At 42.2% G+C, this 20,000-nt stretch overlaps 3 protein-coding genes and 1 long non-coding RNA gene across 4 annotated transcripts in view; 2 read left to right on the forward strand and 2 right to left on the reverse strand.

Annotated features, from left to right (window-relative positions):
• Positions 1 to 99, forward strand: part of mcm3 (minichromosome maintenance complex component 3) — an 11,336-nt gene extending 11,237 nt beyond the window's left edge. The window contains exon 17 of the mRNA XM_085133364.1: positions 1 to 99. This exon is cut by the window's left edge and continues 398 nt beyond it. The gene's annotated coding sequence lies outside the window, so the exon portion shown is untranslated.
• Positions 1 to 20,000, reverse strand: part of LOC146501225 (uncharacterized) — a 52,964-nt gene that overhangs the window by 24,452 nt on the left and 8,512 nt on the right. The window lies entirely within an intron of this gene.
• il17a/f3 (interleukin 17a/f3) lies at positions 3,024 to 7,004 on the forward strand. The gene is made up of 4 exons (XM_085133405.1): positions 3,024 to 4,052; positions 4,366 to 4,571; positions 4,659 to 4,802; positions 6,198 to 7,004. Exons 1-4 carry the CDS (start codon positions 4,044 to 4,046, stop codon positions 6,319 to 6,321), a joined length of 483 nt encoding a protein of 160 aa, XP_084989531.1. The 5' UTR covers positions 3,024 to 4,043; the 3' UTR covers positions 6,322 to 7,004.
• stmn4 (stathmin-like 4) lies at positions 7,814 to 18,831 on the reverse strand. The gene is made up of 6 exons (XM_085133404.1): positions 18,704 to 18,831; positions 13,716 to 13,789; positions 13,418 to 13,513; positions 11,064 to 11,269; positions 10,310 to 10,501; positions 7,814 to 8,974 (listed from the first exon to the last, which is right to left on the reverse strand). The coding sequence occupies exons 2-6, from the start codon at positions 13,726 to 13,728 to the stop codon at positions 8,915 to 8,917; spliced, it is 567 nt and encodes a 188-aa protein (XP_084989530.1). The 5' UTR covers positions 13,729 to 13,789; positions 18,704 to 18,831; the 3' UTR covers positions 7,814 to 8,914.

Below are 20,000 nucleotides of genomic sequence, written 5' to 3' on the forward strand. Positions count from 1 at the left end.
ACGCTCTTTTACCTGCGTTTGTCTCTTCTGGGCTTGTAAATAGTTGACGTGTTGTTGTTGAATATAAAAATAATAAAATGTCATTGTTGGTGTGAAAAAGGCTCTTGATTGAACACTGAGAGCGCCGCACCTGTGCACACGTGGTGCTGGTGCGCCGCACCTGTGCACACGTGGTGCTGGTGCGCCGCACCTGTGCACACGTGGTGCTGGTGCGCCGCACCTGTGCACACGTGGTGCTGGTGCGCCGCACCTGTGCACACGTGGTGCTGGTGATCTCTGCTGCAGGTACACAGGTGTTTACGAGAAGCTTTTAAAATCCCCGATCAATCCACACCTCGGTGTGTGGGTGGCGGCTCCCACGCTCGACACAGACCTCAGAACTGTTTAGGAAGTGGGCGTTCAACCTCACCCTTCTCACTTTTTCATTCTGGTTATGTGCTGGTGTGAGTTTCTCAGGTTGGCCAAAGGTCAGATGTGGCCTCACAATCACTGCGGCTGCGATCGTGCTGAAGATAAGAGTGAACTCGCCTCAGCAACAGCGTTTCGTTTCTCTGCCACCAGGACGCGGCGCCTTGAGGTCTGAACGCCTGATTCAGCCCGTAACGTGTCCGTCGCTCCTCGCAGCTGCAGCCACAGTTCGATCGTAACAAATATTTCTTTAAACAGGGCGATTATATTGTCCTGGTCTACTCTGAGTATTTCTACACAAAATAAAAGTACAGAAATGAAACTGTAAAGTTTGTTGGTGTGCAGACCACAGGCTGCAACGAGCAGATTTGGGTTCTGTTTGATCGAAGCAGAGAGAAAACTTTATTACAAATATGGTGAAAATGTTTCTTTGTAGTTTGTGAGAAAAAGCACGTGTGCAGCCTTTTCTATGAGCACATTTCTCACTCCTGTGTGAAATCTCGTGTTTGTTGTCTGCACGACCCCGACGTGTTTTACACACAGCTGCAGACGCTCGCCGTTTTACCTCTGACCTCGTCTCCTCGTACATCGCGCTTTAGATCAAACCTCCGTACGACCTGTCGCCCAGTTTGTGTGTAATTTGGCGAAGCTCAGCTTCTTCCTTCCTGAAGAACGGCTTCGTGCGAGCCTCCACCCCCCGAGAGCATTTCTGAGCAGCTGAAGGATGTTTTGCTGGCGTCTCTCCTGTTACGGACGTGACGTTAGGATACTTTTCATTTCTACACGGACTGGATTAAACATAAAATCAGCCAATGAGAAAATAGTTTTTGAAAGACCTTCAGAAACAGAAAATATAAAAACATTAGGGCTGAAGACTGTTTTACAGGACTGTAAATGACTTTGCAGTGTCATAAATCTGATATCAAATCATTCATATATAAACTTTACGTGTATCAGCGTTGTGGTTATGGTAAACCCAGCGCCTCGTTTCACATAAAAAGCGTGCGATTCATTAGTTGACCTCATTGACGTGTTTTCAGTTTCCACTGCTCGAGTCCATCATCGGCTCAGCGCTGCTCTGTGATTCCCTTTAACTCACTTTTTTACACCAGCTGTCAGAGCCATGCTGTGAAAGGAGCCGTATCAATAAATCATCTTGAACTTGGGAATAATTATGCTGTTTGACTGTTACATAACCCGCCATAACTACAAATACATTTGGCTGCTTTGTCTGAGTAAGGAAGTGATGCTTGTTCAAAGAACAATACAAAAATAAATAATCTGTTCATCCTAAATCCACTGAGACTCGAATCAGGTCTTTTATGTTGAGTGTGAGGCTGTTAACCCTGCGTCACTCGTTTGTTTCAGCCTGATTTACACCAACTCCCACGTAAATCTCCTCTACAGTCGTAACCTCTGCTTCCCTTTAACTCCGCTCTGTGGTTACATTATTAAAATAGAACATTTTAAAAGTTGTTTATTTGGAAAAACGGCTGCACTCGCTGACTGCAGCATAAAGGGAACAGCCTGGCCATAATTTCACTTCAGTTGATCTCTCTGTTTGGGACGTTCAGGCTTTGGTTCATTTTTAAAGGTTTGAAACATTAGAGAAACTCAGCTTGGCTTTAATGGAAAAGTTTGACACGATGGGATAATAATTAACCTCCTAAGACTCGAACTCTTCCACGGCAGGACTTTTAATTTCTCTTTGATATTTGGTCACATTGGGGCTCGATGAATGTAAAAACAAAGAATTACCAGATTTTTTTTTAAACTTTATTTTTGTTTTTAATAAAAATCAGAGCCACATATGAGGATATTCATTTAAAATTGTGATAGAACAGTAGCAGTATAATGTCCTCGTAGGTGGATATCAGGCCCTTGTAGAGCAAAATTCAGTATTTTGGTCTAAATAACCCAAAATGTGATGTCCACATATGTGGACGCAGGTCCAAGGAGGTTAAGTTGTTATTTTTTTCATAGTGTGTCAGTTGAGAAAACAAGTGTCCGCTGTAAATATAAGCTAGTTAGCTTTGTTTAGCTTAGCTTGGCTTGTTTTAAAGACTGGAAATGGGAAAGTCCTTAAGTTAATCCAGCTAAAGAAGTTTGCAGCACATTAAAACACTCAGCCTACCTCAACATGTTTATACTTAATGTACAAATGAAACAATCAGAATGTCAGTTTTGGCAGATTTGAACTCCCGCAGCTTGCCGTAGCTTTATGCTAGGCTATGGTAAGCTAACTATTCCTCTTTAATTAATGAATATCAAGTACCATCAAAAACAACAACTCTTAAATTGGTACGACACCAATAAATGGACTTTATAAATACGCCGTTCCTGGGACTTCGCTCTCCTGGAGATCTTGGATGTTGTTTTGGGATCTGCGGGAGCCGCTCGCCTGCTTTGGGGCCGCTGCACCGAGGCCTCCACGCAGACCACTGCTGCCTTCACCCTCGGTCCTTCTCCAGCTTCTCATGTTCATTCTTCCCGATGTTGCTAACAGTTGGTGTTGCTGCGTCTATCACTAGAGCTGTTTGTCTGTATCTGGAAGTCCAACGGGATCTTAGCTCGGCCGTTCTCAGTCAGAAAGAAACTTCTTTATTTGTTGTTTGATTGTTGAGTTTCTATAGTACTGTTGGTTTGCCTGGGTTTAGATGGCTTTGTGCTTTTACCTGAGCTATCTGGGCCAAACTGGGGCTTCTAAAAGCACTTTACATGAAAGCTACGAGCTTGGAAAGAAATTTCTTCAGTGTTCTTCAGAAACCATTTCTCCTAACTTCACTCTACATGTTACACAAGGAGAGAAGATGTTATCACATGGCTTGCATTTAAGAAGTATGTTGATTCATTACCAGAAGCTGTGTCAGCATTTCCTTGACCTACATTGTTTAGACTGAGTTTGTGCGTAGGTGTCGTTACGAGCTTTTCTATGTTTCAGAAAAAACAGAAAGTTGATGCAGTTCAGCTTAATTTGTTTGTTCCTGTTTGTTTCTTAAAGTGACAAAGTTACAACTTGATGTGAGTCGAGATAATCAGAGCTGTTATGATAGGCACACACACACACACACACAATAATTGTCACTATTTCACTTTGCTTTTTGATAACTGCAACTGCATTTGAACACCCGCATCACCTTTTACACCTTGAGTTTGACTTTCACATCAATCGCTGCTTATTTTGTTTGTTGCTGAACATTTCCCCCGATGAAGCTGTGAAGCAGATTATAATTTTCCCAACAACTTCAAGAAGACGAACGGGTGCAGGACAGCTTTCACACCTTTGACGCCTTCTGAAAGTGTCAACATTGAACATTCGTGCAGGGAACTATACTTGTAGCAGGTCAAAATGGGGTCAAATGAAAAAAACCTTAAGAGTTTTGAAGATTTCATAGTAAATATGCTACATGATGTAATCACACATAACACGCACAGTTAGTCGGCACGGAAAAAAAACTCTTTTCGAATATCAGCGCGCGTTTCTGCAGAATCGGTGACAGTCAGAGCGGAAATGCATCTCACATGCTGCCAGCACACCAACTGAGCGTGCCGGCGTATAAACGCTGCTCGACTGCAGACGTTACAGGATACGACAGGAGGGCTTCACAGTTACGCCGGGCTTTGAGGCAACAGTCATGCTGCTGGTGAGTCGAGCTGCTTTATCCTTAACTTTTATCTGTGATTATTCAATTAGAGCCACTTTTATACAATGTGATGTAAAAAAGTAGCACATTTGATTTCTGAACACTTATTTCATAACGTTGTCTCAAAATCAAGACGCAGACATTTGTCCTAATGCATGGCAGTGATTAAAAACAAAATGCATTTTGGATTCATTCACTGATCATCCAGTAGGAGCTGGCAGCAGTCGTGAAGTTATATTTCCTTCACTCACATGTGTTCTGGCTGATGCAGCACTTTGACACGCTGTGGCCTGCGCGCTCTTGTCTTGCTTAGGTGTTGAGAGCTCTGCTGGTCCTGAGCTTGGCTCCCCTGCTGCACGGCGCCAGGAAAAGTCAGTCGGCCTCAGCAAAGCTGGGGCCCAGAGCTGGACTGAAGGGCAACAGTGTGAGGTTGGTCATAGATCCTTCAGTGCTGCCGCACTTCACCGCAAAATCTCCCTCAAGCATCGCCAACATGTCTCTGTCACCGTGGACGTACATGTAAGACCCTGCTGTTATTCACCTATGTTTCACTGGGTCGTGTTAATCTTTAGGTTACAGTGTTTTCTCTGACCCGTCCGTCCGCAGTGACTCGTCCGTGGACTCTCGTTTGCCCAAGCGTATCTCAAACGCCCAGTGCCTCACCACCGGCTGTCTGAGTCCACAGGGAGGAGGGGAGGATAGAGCCCTGGAGGCTAAACCCATCAAGTACGAAGTTCTGGTCCTCCACAGGTGAGCTGCTGTGGTTTTGTTTTCATCAGAACAGCTAGAATTGCTCTTGTGTTCAGTTTCAGCTCATTTGCAGAGACAGCGCTGATAACAGAAAGAATCCAGATTGAAGCTCGTTGAGCACAAAGTACACAAAGAGACAAGAGCCAAAGAACAGCAACAGAAATGCTCAGTGCAGGGACAGTTTTCACCATCATCATCAGCGAACGCGTTCACAGACAAACACGGCGCTTGTTGGACATTTCTCTCCGTACTTCGCGTCCTGATATGACTGCGCAGGTCTCAAACAGGAAGCAGGTCTTTCCACTTAACCTAGAAAACAGGAGCCACTGGGTGTTTCCATGCCGACGCCGACTGACCACATTTACTTCCTCACAATTTCTTTCTTAATATTTTAAACTTTAAAATCATCAACTAAATTCAAAAACTGTAGATACGTTACAAAGTTGCTGTGCGGTGATCACACGGACTTTAGTTTCAAAAAATGGACTCGTTTTGTTTCAGATGTTGTTCGTTTGTTGTTCAATAAATTCTGTGGTTAGTTTGTTTGTCATGCGTAACATTTGAGGGTTTTTCTCTCCAAAACTTTGTCATGAGTGGTATTAAAAATACTTTTTTTTACTATTTAGTACTAAACGTTACTTTTAAAAAATACTTTACATTACAGTATTTACAATATTTAATAATTTATACTACAACTAATAATAATAAATTAATACGCTGTCGTTTGGTATTTTTCCTTTACTTTTACTAAGTTTACTTTTTAATTAAACTATTTTTAAACTTTTTTAGTATTTTATACACTTTGTGTGGATATGAACTGAAATATAAATCATTTTGAATCAAGTCTTCAAAGAGCTGCTTGTGTTGATCTGGACGTCGCGTTTTCAGTCGGACGTTTCGTCGCTCATCCAACAGAATCTACATTTTGGGATTTCCTCGCCTGGATAAGCATCAACACGACTTGTTTTCTCACACGTTTGTCACTCGGACCTCTTCCCAAACATCAGCGAATGAATGTGGGCGTCTGGTAGCTGAATGATGTTGAGGGTGTTTTTGTTTGTTTTTTTAAAGTTGTGTATTTAGATCAACAATATTCCTCAATTTTCCAAAAGATCCAATCAAATGAGTCTGCAGTCACCAGGTATTGCTGTTTGATAAACACAGTTTTCGAGGGTCCACGAGTGGGCGACGTGGATTCTTCAGCTTTCACTGCATTAAACTGAATGCAAAATACGTGTAACTGAATTAAACTGAGAGCCTTCATTTCATTTATTTCCCCACATAAAGCCCCGTCAAACACAGTGCTCTCGGAGGGGCTGTAACCTTTCAGTTATATATTTACATATTATATATTTACATATTATATATTTACATCTCTTTCCTGCATCACCACAGGGTCCTCAAAGCGTCCAAGAAGAAAGGGAGGAAGGCGAGGAAGCAGTACATCTTCACACTGGGGACAGAGGTGATCACCGCCGGCTGTACCTGTGTGAGGCCCACCGTCATACCTCAGGGGTAGGAAGGCGGCGACTTGTGATGGACGCATTTCTTTCAGCACACTGTTTTCACCCTGTACAAACCTGCATCCTGCAAGTTTGCTTTAAGTTATAACAGGTTCAGATATGAAAGTAAAATGTGTAACATGAAAGAGTCATTTTTGACCTGCGTGATGTTTTAGTGCTCGCGTTTTTCCCGTCTTAGCTGTTAGCGCGCTAGCTGCAGCAGCAGCTTGCTTTGTGACTGAGAGCTTTAAACGGCTGCAGCGTGTCAGTCTGCCCCCTGGTGGTCGCGGGGCGTTATTGTAACTGTAATCAGCGATGAGACAAAAGTGTGAGCCTTGAATTGTTGTTGACATCATTTGTACATGATAAATAATATTAATTTGTGGATATGTGTCTTTTTAATATTTGTTCCTATTTTATTCCTAATTCGGTATTTTGCTTTTTACATTTTATTCTAACTATTTTCATTTCATTGTAAACATTATAATTCATAATTAAAAATGTGTATCTTTAACGTCTGAATCAGCTGTGACACAAATAATAAACTCAGGTCAAATTATTTTTATGTTAATAAGTATTTTTAATGACAGCACTATTTTTTGTTGGTCGCTCCTCTTTTTGTAAAATATTATAGACTCACATACATTTAACTTTCACTTTAAGCTAAATATTAATTGACTATAGTGGCACTCGATGTCCACCTTCATCCCAGCTCATCCTTTCTGCAGGTAAGTGCTTATGTGATACCCCAGCCCCTGGGAGACCACCTTTGACTGCCTTTTCCCTTGTAGGTAGCAGCTTATCTCTGCCTGCACCAAACTATGATTTAGTTTTAGTCATAATTTAAGCACCGAAACTCTTTTAGGGTCAGTCTATTGTTTGCCAGCTGAAGATTATCGAATACTAAATCTGAAGTTGATTCAGTCGACTAAAATATAAATACATAAAGGTTTGTGTTTTTACCGAGAGTTGCTCTACACGTTTTACAAAGTGTCTTATTTTCTTTGACATCAGTTGCGAGATGTGTCCATGTGTCCAATCTTTGCTTTCTCCTTGGCATCGACAGTTTTTATGCATTTTCAGGAGAAACATGAGAGCTAGCTAGTACTTCCACCTCCGTTTCCAAGGCACTGAATGGTGTGCGTGCTAAACTTTGCTACACGAGGAGCTTCTGATTGGATCACTTCCAAACTCCTCCCACCTTCCTACATGACTTGATTCGATTCGATTGAATCTCGTCTCTCCAGAATTTTCTCATCTCATTTTTGTTCCGTGACAAAGTCTCGGCACATTTCATCCTAGTTTCTCTACAGATTGCATGCAGTTCAAACTGATAGCAGACTGAACTGAACCCTGGTGAACCAACGCCGCTTTGCAAGTTGAATACGCAGAGTGGCAATCATTTTCATTGTGCTGTGATATCCCAGCTACCACTGTTTGTCTGTCACGGAAATCAGCGTCAAAAATATCACCATCAAATCTGAAAATGATGAGAAACAAAAGAAAGTCCGAGTTCAGCCAAGCTGCTTTTATTGATCATGCCAAACAGGTACAATCAACCCAGCCTTGAAGATATACAGCAACACACAGTTACAGCAAGTACAAAGCCTGTGTACGACTCCCCCGTTACAGCGCAAACATTTGACACACTTCAATCAAATCAGCATGACCAAACCACGTAAGCACATTTGATCCCATTTGAATCTTTTAGGTTGGAATTCCTGTGAAAACCAAAAACAATCAGAGACACCAAAGCAAGTCGGTCAGATCGGCCTCACACATCGACCCATCGAAGCCAGAAATGCGTCCGAACTGTGAAGTCAGTCACCGTTTCCCCTCCTCGTAATGTTTTTACTGTATGTGTTCACTGCTCTCCTCGTATGAATACCGTGTGTGCTTTGAGTTGTGCTTAATGAAATAAGAGTGCAATCAGTGCTCTAACTCTAAGAGACTCAAACGCATGTCACTGATCTACGACTACACTACAGCTAAAGTCCCCCCCCCCCAGGTATTTGTTTCATATTCATAAAGCATTAGTGAGATTCACAGACAAACCCAGACGGAGTGAAAGAAACAGTGAGAAGGACGAGCGCGTGGACCTGCAGCTGTTTCCAGATTTAAAGCTGGTCCTGTGTGTTTAATGAGTGGAGCTGGTTATGGCTGAGTGAGGCTCTGAAACAACATCACTGTCCAGTCTGAATAAAGCACATCACAGATTTCCAGGTTTTATGAGGTAATGATCAGATACTCAGTCTAACTGGAGAGAAACTGGAGGCGTTGCCAAGAAAAACACAGCTTCACTAAAATCATCTTCTGATGCTGAAAACAGGAGCTCTAATTCCTGTTTTTACTTAGTCATGATTGGATGGCTGTTCCTCTTTAAAAACATTAGTGCTGACGCCCCCCCCCCCACCCACCCCCCACGTTCCTTTAGAAAAAAGAGAAATTTAACATCAAGAGTGGCTAAACTTTATACAGCTTGTTCAGAATCATCGCAGCATACATCAAATATGAAAACAAAATCTGCCCTAGTTGCTGTTGAGTTCTTCTTTTACTGTTTCCCCCTTTTTATTTTTTTTCCTCGCTCCTTCGGTTCCTCGTGCCCTTTGTCTACCGGCAGGCCTCCTCCTTCATCTCCTTGTTCTTCCTCACTTCCTCTGCATGTTTGTCCTGCCAGACACAGAAACATGAGCGCCGTTATCATTTAGGAAGATATTTTCATTAATGAAGGAGACGCCGGCGTCAAGGTTTGAACAGCGAGACCGAGTGGAAGAACTGAAACAACTTGATTTCATTGCACGAATATTCATGTTTGCTGATCAGGTTTGTGAGCAGTGCCAAACCAGAAGAGAAACGTTCAGCTGAAGCTTCATTTACACTCAAAAAACTCTTTCTTAGCTCTCAGTGTGTGTTTGACATTTTGCTAAATATGTCTCTCATGTCTGTAACTTTGTAGCTGAAACAGTAAAAACTTGTTGATGTTCACTCTGTGTTAGACCAAAACCAGCAACGCTTCATTAGTGTCGCTACAAGTTGCCTGGCAACAAGTTGCCTGGCAACAAGTTTGGGTTCAGAAATAACACACACGGGACAGTAAAGAGTCCTTTTCACAGTTTGCGATGCACATGGACAAATATCAGTGTAACGTCTTCATTACTGATTTTTACAGGAAATGTAAAGTTTCATCCGAAGCTATTAGCTGGCTGTGAGAAAATAGAAAACTGCTGCCCTCTAACTTCAAAGCTTGCAGAAATCCTTTGTAGCGAGAGAAAAAGAAGAAAAACATTCAAAAGTCGAATTTAAAGGACAGTTTGCAATAATGTAGCAAACGTCCCCACAGACCCCCACGTTTAGCTGCCCAACGACGCTGCACCAAACAGCAGGTTTACAGCCCAGCACAAAAACTTCATTATTAACTGTACGGTGGGTCGGGCTCATCCATCTGGACAGATCAGGCTTAAGGTTAAGGGTGTGGCTATTTCTGATTGACAGGTGTGCAGGGAGCTGATTCCTGCAAAAGCAAAATAAAAAGTAGTTTCTACGTTATCCCAGGAGATCATTACGACTGGATGAAAAGAACCAGCAAAGTTAAATGTTCGTCTAATCTGAACAGAACAACGACACATAAACGACATGTTTATGCTGCTTCACTAAAGTCAAAGATGGGCCAGATCGCCTCCATAGTTAAAGCACAAATACATGTGCATATATAAAACATATGGTTGGCCTGGTGTCGTAAAAGTAACATTAATATGACATTTGTGACACTGCTGTCGAACTACAACATGTCACATGTTAAAATGACTCATCAGCACCACAAAAACGTTGCTCAGCATTATCAGCACTGGACTTTTACCTAATCCCCCCCCCCCAAACAAAAACAATGGTCCCACGTGGGAGATGAACCCTGGTCTCCTGTGAGGAACCACACAAAGCAATGATTGTTTGAGATCAGTTTGCGGCCCTCTCCTCTAACGGTCGGGGGGTTAAACACGGCCACGTTACCTTCTCCTGCAGCCTTTCCAGCATGGCTGCCAGCAGAGCCTCCCTGTTCTCCTTGTTGGCCTCCATCCTCTGCTCCAGCTTCTCCTTGGCGTTCTTGATGAAGTTGTTGTTCTCCTCAAAAGCTTTCTGGATCACCTCGCGCTCGTGCTCTCTCTTCTCCGCCAGGTGCTTCAGCAGCTCCGCCTCCTGGCACTGCAGGAAGATGGAGAAGTGAAGGCAGCTGCTCATCCTTTACACAAAACTGCAGGTGATAAGCAGGGTGTTTGCAGTTTTCACCTATTTCAACAAAGTTCAAACATGTTTGAAGGCTGCAGACACAAACTGAGATGTGTGTGGTTGTCAGCACCTGTAATCTTTGTCCTCAGGTGGGCCAAACCTCATAACTAATACATCAGATCACTGTGAGCCAGTGAATCCAAAGACATTGTTTCCAGAGAGCGCTCTTCCCTCTCTAACAATCGTTTCACTCTCCTCACCTTTCCCCTGTTTGTCCCTCCATCCTCCTCTCTGATGGATGAATATGAATCATTGTGTCCTCACACGATTGTCCCTGCTCTTTCATCTGCCTCTTTTCATCTCCCCCAGCTCAGTTCCTTCTTTCTCTCCGTTCACTCCAATATTCCCTCCCACTTCCCCTTCATTCATTTTAAGCCTATTTCCGTCTCTCCGATAAATCACACAAAGAGTGCTAACAGATGTTTAACAATGGCTGAACAAACAGCGGATGTTTTCTGTTCAGATGACGCTCCCTCACCTTTCGCCTCTCTTCAGCCGCCTCTAACTTCTTCTGGATCTCCTCCAGGGATGGGTCGCGGCGCTGCGGCATGGAGGCATTGAGTTCAGGCAAGCCGTCAAAAGACGGGGGCTTGAGGATGACCTCGAAGGCCTGGCCCGATGCACGTTTGTTCAGCTCGATGACTTCTACGTCTTTGATGACGCACCAGGCCAAGTCCACTGCATCTGTGTTGGTGGAAGCAGCAGTTACTGTCAGAGCTGAATTCATGACCTCATCTTTAACATCGCCATCATGTTATATTTTAAAACATGGAAACACGTTCAGGGAAAAGTACAAGAACAAAAAGATATTGAGTCTATTCTGTGTGCTGGAGGATGGCTGAACGATAGCAGCAGGGCTGTTTTTGCTTATTTAAATATATATTTAAATATATATATATATATATATATATATATATATATATATATATATATATATATATATATATATATATATATATAATATATAGCTGGAGGATGGCTGAACGATAGCAGCAGGGCTGTTTTTGCTTATTTAAATATATATTTAAATATATATATATATATATATATATATATATATATATATATATATATATATATATATATATATTTAAATATATATATATATATATATATATTTAAATATATATATATATATATATATATATATTTAAATAAGCAAAAACAGCCCTGCTGCTATCGTTCAGCCATCCTCCAGCTATATATTATATATATATATATATATATATATATATATATATATATATATATATATATATATTTAAATAAGCAAACACAAACCCTTCCTCACAGCAGGCGAGCCAGCGTTTTGTTCATCTCCATGATTCAACTTAAGCTGGACTAATGTGCTGCATCTCGAGGTTAGAGAGACCAGTCGTCTATAAATGAGATCGCTGTAAACAGACCGACTGAACTCACTTTATTTAATAAGAAATGTCAACGTGTGCTTTAAAATCAAATCAAACTAAATGTTTTTTTCAGTTTTATTTGTCATATGCAAGTTAGCACAGGGTCAACATTGCAATGAAATGTGTTTGACGAGCAGCAGTCACTCAGCAGCATGATACAGTAGAAGAAAATATAATAAAATAAAATAAAATAGAAAAATAGAAAAATAGTAAGGAGCAAAATATTAGAGAGACATGGTAAAAGAGAAAAGATGACTAAATATATTTGTATCTATAAATATAAATATATGTACACTAGTGATTAAATAAGAAAATCTTGAAAAGAAATATGACGGAGGGCAGATGGGATATTGCACAGGAATGAGCAGCAGAAAATTACAGTATTGTCTGAGTATTTATACAGTTTCATACACATTAGGGGTTATCAGTAATTCGGTCTTTTCACAGATCTTTAATGGTTTGGAAGTTCAATCATAGCTGATATTTAGAGTTGGTGCCATAAATAAACAGAGGAATGTGTCTTTATGATTACACAATGAGATGCTGCTATAAACATAAAATCACATATTCCTGGGACAGAGCCTCGGGGAACAAAGAGGCCTGGATGCTGAATGATCACTGACGGTGCTCAACACTCAAACTTTCACATGTTTGTAAAAGTATGACGTGGTCAGCTGCACATTTAAAATCAATACAGAGATTATAAAGGTGCCTCGTGATGTACCAAGAAGTATCCAAGATCTCTCGCTTAAATAGCAGCAAACACGTTTTATTGTCACACACGTACAAAGAGACAAGAAATCCCCGACGAGGATTCAAACCCACGAGCACGAGCAGTCCATCGCCTGGACCACTCCTTGTCTCACAGCTGCAGTGATACTGAAGCATAAACTTAGGCTGAAATGCAAAATGTAAATGATGGAGAGTCTGGTTTACTTTGAGATCGAATGTTTGACTTTAGTCAGAGACCTGCAGGAAGAACACAGAAAGTGTTTCACTCTGTAGAAATGACGCCAAGACTGAAATATAAGTTATATGTTCAGGATTTAGTTCCAGTTCGCGGTCCCTCCTGATCTGTTAGAACTTTAGATTCAAATTTAGAGGGAAACAAAACTGCTTCTTTGACTACGATGACCTGGATGACTGAGAACCTTCACAGACAAAACTGCTTCTTGCTCACTTTTAGCTCCAAAGGTGATCATTTAAAAGGCGTGCGTCAGCTCTGACTGTGGGCCTGGGTTTACTGCAGATCTAATAAGACATCTGTGGATGAGATGTTCTTGTGTTTGTAGTTGCTGAAGAACAGACAGGAAGAAGCTGAAGTTTGAGGAGCATCAAAGTTCAGCCACAGAGATACTGTCTGTCTTTTATGAGCGACTGTACCCTAATAAGCACCAGTGCTCGTGTAAAGGAGATTTTTTACCTTCTGCCTTGTAGGTCGGGTTTTCTGCAGTGCGTGGGTTCAGGCATGAGCAGAACAGAGACACCAGGGGGAGCTCTTTGACCTTCTCTTTATAGGCTGAGGACACACACAGAAGATCAAGCTGAATCACGCAGTTGAGGACTGACGACGTAAGTCGTGCTCGTTATGTCGTACCAGCAGACATATAAACGACACAAATGCTGCATGTTCATATTTGAACAGATTGTCGCAGTATAGTGTTTAAAACAGAGGAGCAGGGCGTGTGAGGTGAACGGGTTTGTGCTGCGGCTGCATTTACCTGCCAGAGTCATGGTCTCACTGCAAATGTAACTCTCCAGGGACGCTGAAGATCCTCCTCACTCTGTCAGAGAGCTGTGCAGAGACAGAGACAGAGAGAGGGCTGAATGCAGGAGCATCGAGGGCACAATGAGAAGAAGCTGAGGAGACGACAGCCAAACGTGTCGAGCAGCCAAGTCATGATAATTGGACTCATGCAAAGCTGTTCTAGCAGAATCAGAATAAAAAGGCGGAGCGTGATGCAAAAATCCCACCTGAGAAGTCAACTTTAAGCTCACATTATCAGATCAGAGCTCTGCAGACAAAAACTATTCTGGGTAAAGATCTCTGACCTTCTCAACAACAGTTACCTGACATGTAGAAAAAAAAGACACATACTAATTTTTGTTTGTCAGTCGGGTGTTCCTGCACTTTAAATGTGGTTGTTTCACCATTAAAAATGGAAAATTAAGTAAAAATCAAACAGCAGAATGAAGCTCTGCTGTTTTAGTTCATCTCAGGCTACTAAACTGTTTTTTTGTTCGTGTGTTGAGTAACTTTCTCTCCCCATCAGATAAATGTGAAAACAACCATCTGTGCAGAAAGTCGAACATCCAGCTGAAGAAGCTGCAAGTCAAACATGTTTTTGAGGCGTGGCAGAGAAGCTGCTGCAAACCTTCTACAGACCTTTAAAACACCACCTTTGCCCAACAAATTCAATAATTCATAATTCAACAATAATTCTGTGTATTTTTCAATGAATTGCACCGAGGCACAAAGGCAGCAGAACCAGCTGCCACCGTCTCCTCAGATGGTCTCGTCAACACTGAGCTGTTATAAATGCGTCTCTATCTAAACTTCTATCATTTCTTTAACTCTGAACTGTTTCAATGAGCCTGATCGATCCGAACAGACACACTTATCTGCCTCTAAAACATTTTGTGTGCTAATTGGATAATCTCACCCTTTTAGATTCTGGGCGTGCTCTGCACAGCTTACTGACCCTTCCTCGCTCCGCTGCACACACTAATTACGTTTGCTTAAATCCTGGGAACCAGCATCACCGGCACGAGGACACACAGCCAGCTCACTGTGAGGTCGAAAACAATAACGCAACGTTTGAACGTCATGTAACAGGCGTGCTGGGTCCTTGATAATTGAGACATTTGCTGTCTTCAGACCTTCCAACTGTGTTTTAAAGGTAAGTGACAGAGCTCCCACAACCAGTGGACAACGTCGCTGTGGCTACACCCATCTCTTATATTTGATCTCTGATGTTGTTCCCTTTAGATTTAGTTGAACTCACCATCTTGAAACCCTAGAGGATGGAGCTTTGTGGGACACATTGTAGCCCAAATCAGGACCTTTTCTCAACCTTAAACTTGCCCTTACATGATAAAAGAAAAGCAAATAACAAGTGAAGTCTAAATTTAAAGGTGCTCTGTCTTCAGACTGAAAGTCAGACGTACTTGGACTGATGTCTACCCCACATGTGGCCCCGTTACAGTCAGTATTCATCAGTCCTGTTAGTTCTTCTCAGTTTCTCATCTAAAGAGTGCCTGCTTGTGTCGTTTCTGACATTAGGAACAAACGACTGGCATGTGTCACATTAATGATGTCGGTCCCACTCTGTTAGTCTCTTAAGGCCTCAGTCACGGCTTAGAGACTGGTCAGTGACAAATGAGCATGTATTACCTGACTGGTTGCTGAGTGGTTGCTGGAGATTACTGGCAGTCGCCACAGTCACCCGTAGTTCCCTCACAAACCAGCCGCATGTAGTGAAGCTTGACCAAGTGTGATGCTGACTGGAAACCACTCAGTGAGTAGTTGCCATGCAAGCTAGGAGAGCAGCCAGAAAGTGAAGCTAAGCAGAGTCTTTGATCGAAACTTAAAGTGTAGACGTAGAGAGCAAGTATATAAATTATTATTATTATTATTATTATTATTATTATTATTATTATAAATATCCAGGCTTCCGTTTGTGCTTCAGACCTGGGGTTGTGTGTTTTGTGTTCAGGTCTCCATATCCCGGATTTCCCAAAACGTGTCTGTCTGTCCGTCTACAAACGAGCCTGTCAGCGAGCCCGAACGTCCGTCTCCACAGAGACAGACGTGTCCTAATGAGACAACCTGCATCACCGAGGAAGACAGATCATTATACTGCAGTGAGCTCAGGCTCACCTGGCCACCCTGACACGGCTCCCTGAGGGACAGACAAGGACAAACACATGATTTTGCACACACACACACACACACACACACACTAATCAAGCAGTAAACGAACTGCTTTGCTGCACTGCTGTAATGCACACGCACACAGGACACACACAGCTGCTTCTCATATTATGAAGCCGCCCAGGTTGCAGATCAATGCTTCCTGCAGGAGTGAGAGTGTCACTTCGAGTTTGGGAGAGAGACAGAGGGTGGAAACATTCTGCTGACAGCTACCTTATAGGCTGTTGAGGTTTTTCATTATACGACTGTATGATGTTCACTGAATTTGAATCTGTGTCTTAAACAAACAAAGAAAAAAAGCAAACAAGCCCCCAAACAACAACAGCGAGCAGCGATTGCTATCAGAAAATCTCCCAACTAGTCGGAGTGTTTCCTGTAAGTCGCTGCTCTAGCTGGTTGAAATCTATTGAAGGTTCTGCACCTTCTTCTTGTCCTGGTGGTTGCTTTGTTTGTTAGCAGTGTGAAGTTTGGCCGTAAACACTTGCTAACTATTAGCTGAGCAGTAGTAAAACTTGAAAGAATGAGGTGCACTTACTGACTTTCAAGGGAAATGGTCCACGTTTGCAGTTTGTGTCACACTGTTCACTCAGAGATTATACAAAAGCACCACCTGTGTGGCAGCATGCTAGTGACCAAAGCAATCACATGTACGTTTTTGCCAACCGGTCAAGAATGCACATATTTTCCCAGAGATGTTTGGGTCGCTCAGGGCTCACTGAGAGGTCTCTAGGCCCATGTGACCGGAGCTTTGGCTCATTTTCCCAGCGGCAGCCATCAACCTCCAGCAACCTTTTGTCACTCGTCACTGAATACTCATTTTGCCCTCATGACCGATCCATCGGTCTCATTTGATCCTCCATTGAGACCATTGTCACATGTACAAATCTTTCCCTTGACCGCTTGCAGAGAGTCGGGTAAAAGAACTGATGCTATTCATGTTTTATGCTAAAGATGGAGCTAACAGCGAGGTAGCTTAGCAAGGAGACCTGAGAGTTGACTGACTCAAAAAACTGACAAGTATGAAACTCATTCATAAATTCTTGGTTTTATTGGCTGCTTCAATAACAATACAGCTAAGTGGGAATTAGCACTGAGCGGAGCCACGCTACATGTTTCCTTTTGTTTCCGGACATTGTGCTAAGCTAAGCTAGCATTGTCAGCATGAATGCTTTGTCATATTTCAGAATATTTAATATTTTTCAGCACTTTGACATTAAAATGACATTCAGTTACTTATTGATCGGCTTTCCTGTAAAAAAAGAAAGATTGTATCCGACTGTGTTTCAGGTCTGAAGAGGTTTTCTTACTGAGAGACAGCCTCCTGCTAAAAGTAATATTAGGGCACTTTTCTGACGAACACTGATTTGATAAGATTTAAATGAATGAATTGGTTATTCTAAATGTAATATACAGAGCTTTGTGTCTATAGAATGAAGCACAGTATGAATGCATGGCTGAATGCTGTAGCTAAAGTGTGTTTACTAACAGCAGTAAATCTCTATATAAATGTGCCACGTACATTTTTATTTCATATTCTTTCTCAGCATCACTAAACTATATTTATTTAGTAGTTTAGCTGCAGAGGTCATATATAACCACTTTCTCCTCCAAATCCTTCTCATCTCACTGAGTTTGTTGTTTAGGAGATCATTTCTGCGAGTCGATTAAATCTCTATAAAACCTTCTTATCTTATTATCGTCCTATTTCAAAACTGAAACTGGTCGGCGTGGTCAGCACGCTCAACACAAACACACATATTCCTTCAGCTGTCATTTGTACTTGAGCTGATATTTGCTTTTCTAACAGCAGTCGTCTCATTTCCATTTTTCACAGCACTGAGCTCAAGAAGGACGTGTTTTTGTTTCCATGGGAGCAGAATTTCATGTACTACTTGTAATTGTGTTTCTTGTTTCTAATATTATAATATTAATAATAATAACTCTGTACTTGTGTCATCACTTAGCATTCTTCATAGCAAACACCAGGATTGATCAGACTCTCAGAGACAAAACAACACATTGGTTTAGTCTTTACAGATTGTTTTCTTCAGTCATCCAGGTCATCAGCTCTGTGGGAGTGTCCCCCAAGAGGGACAATAGGGCTTAAATCTGGGACTCTCCACCATTTGACCCTAGAACTGAAGAAGCTTTTCGGACGAGAGGTGAAACGTCTTCAAGCAACTTAAAGAAGTCCAGACGCTTTTCTTTCCGAGCTCCTCTACAGATTGTTGTACTGTTATGTTTTTCTGCTCCTACAAAGCTGCTCTGCATGTATATTAATCAATTCACTGGGAGATTACTGCTACAGCAAAGAAACTGCAGACAAACCTGATCAACCATCCAAGACAAATCTGAACTTCTGACAGTTCTGAGCACATTTTAAATTCAGACCCTCGCCGGTATGACTCTGCCTTATGCACAAACACATAAAAACACCCTCCATTTTCTCCCCGGTCTCTCCGTCTGCCTCTCCTTCCTTAAATCAGACACAAAGCTGCATTTGGACATATGGAGAATCAATAATAAATGATGTCTCACGCTCTACACTTTGACGATACACTCGGTTCTCTCCCTTTCTGTCGCCTATCAGCAGGAACCTTTGCCGCCGCATCATCACTCTGCCTTCCTCACCCTGTCCCACCCCATGGACACGCTTGAATACACGCACATGCAGGTACTGCTCATTCATGCCATGAAAGTTAACCTGAAGAAGCCAAAGAGGCACACAGTGCAACACAGATGTGTGCAGCTGTGTGTCTGACGCTGCAGACTTACCCCCCTCTGTACGGCGTCTTCTCCGCTGCTGATGGTGAACCGGTGACTACGGTTACCCCGTCTGGCTGCAAGGATGCAGGCGCCAGGCAACAGCATCAGCAACAGCATCGATGCTGCCTCCATGACATCACCATGGAGACGCCTCATTGGTCTGAGACGCTGCCAGCATCTGATCCTTTCAGCCAATGGGAGCAGACAGGAAGGATGGGGGGGAGGGACGTCAGCTCTTTGTGTTGTACTGCAGGGTGGGTGGTGGAATCAGTGTTTTAATGTATGGTGCAGGAGTGTGTGTGTGTGTGTGTGTGTGTGTGTGTGTGTGTGTGTGTGTGTGTGCTGTGCTGTGCATGAGAGAGAATTCAGGGAAGTAGTGTGAGAAACTGGGGGAGCTTTGTCTCAGCATGAGGCCCAGATAGGAGGCACGCAGGACTAAATTATTTAGATCCTAACTGTAAATACAGGAGCGAGAAGAAAATCTCGAGCACATGCCGTGTAAGTATTATTATAACCACAAATACCAGTTCTTCTAAAGAGGAAACTGGGGAAAGCCTCGTAAATGCTGTTATTTTCCAATGTTTCACTGCTGTAATCTACAAACAATATGCACCTACTGCATATAAGCTTTTAATCATACACCTGTGCTCTTCCTATTTGGCATTAAGGCCTTCTAGCAGTGCTCCTAGTGTAATATCCACAGCAGTTTAAGGTTGTATTGTAGCCGACTGTAAATGTTAGTCCTTACAAGCATCGCCATTCAGCTCCACTGTATTCACAAATAAAAGTACACGACAGTATATTTACAGTTTTTCACGTTTTTCAAAATGTATTAAATTTTTACAGTGGATGTTTACAGCTGCTGTACTTTACGCATGTTTTACTGTAACGCAGCCGCTCTGTGATGGCTACTTCTATCTTTGAACCGCAGATCTGTATCTGCAGTCTCAGGCTGAAACACTTAATGCAAAGTAACTTTAAATTACACATTTTTCTTTCATGTTTAAGGAAGGTTAAAGGTTTTGGGCGTGACGTTTGCAGCCTTGTCTTTTTATTGATATACTGAAAAAAGGACAGGGCGGCTTCGTTAGCTTAGCGTTAGCTTAGCGTTAGCTTAGCGTTAGCTTAGCGTTAGCTTAGCGTTAGCTTGGCGATCTGATAGCCACACTACTGTATGTGATGACATCATTTCCACTTAACTGTAATGTTTTTTTCTGCATTATGTTTGGTTAAAAGATAAAGTTTTTACAAATTTTGCATATGAGAAAACACCGACAGTCATACGTACTGTAATGTGTGATTGTGA

The sequence above is a fragment of the Neolamprologus multifasciatus genome, chromosome 15, assembly GCF_963576455.1.
Source record: "Neolamprologus multifasciatus chromosome 15, fNeoMul1.2, whole genome shotgun sequence".
NCBI lineage: Eukaryota > Metazoa > Chordata > Actinopteri > Cichliformes > Cichlidae > Neolamprologus > Neolamprologus multifasciatus.

Bases quoted from the DNA above. Each gene is read 5' to 3' on its own strand.
- il17a/f3 (XM_085133405.1), top strand. The intron at 4,572-4,658 runs GTAAGACCCTGC...GTCCGTCCGCAG, and splicing joins CTGTCACCGTGGACGTACAT to TGACTCGTCCGTGGACTCTC. The intron at 4,803-6,197 runs GTGAGCTGCTGT...GCATCACCACAG, and splicing joins GAAGTTCTGGTCCTCCACAG to GGTCCTCAAAGCGTCCAAGA.
- stmn4 (XM_085133404.1), bottom strand. The intron at 11,270-13,417 runs GTAAAAAATCTC...CCACCAACACAG, and splicing joins CCCGACCTACAAGGCAGAAG to ATGCAGTGGACTTGGCCTGG. The intron at 10,502-11,063 runs GTGAGGGAGCGT...ATCTTCCTGCAG, and splicing joins CGGCTGAAGAGAGGCGAAAG to TGCCAGGAGGCGGAGCTGCT.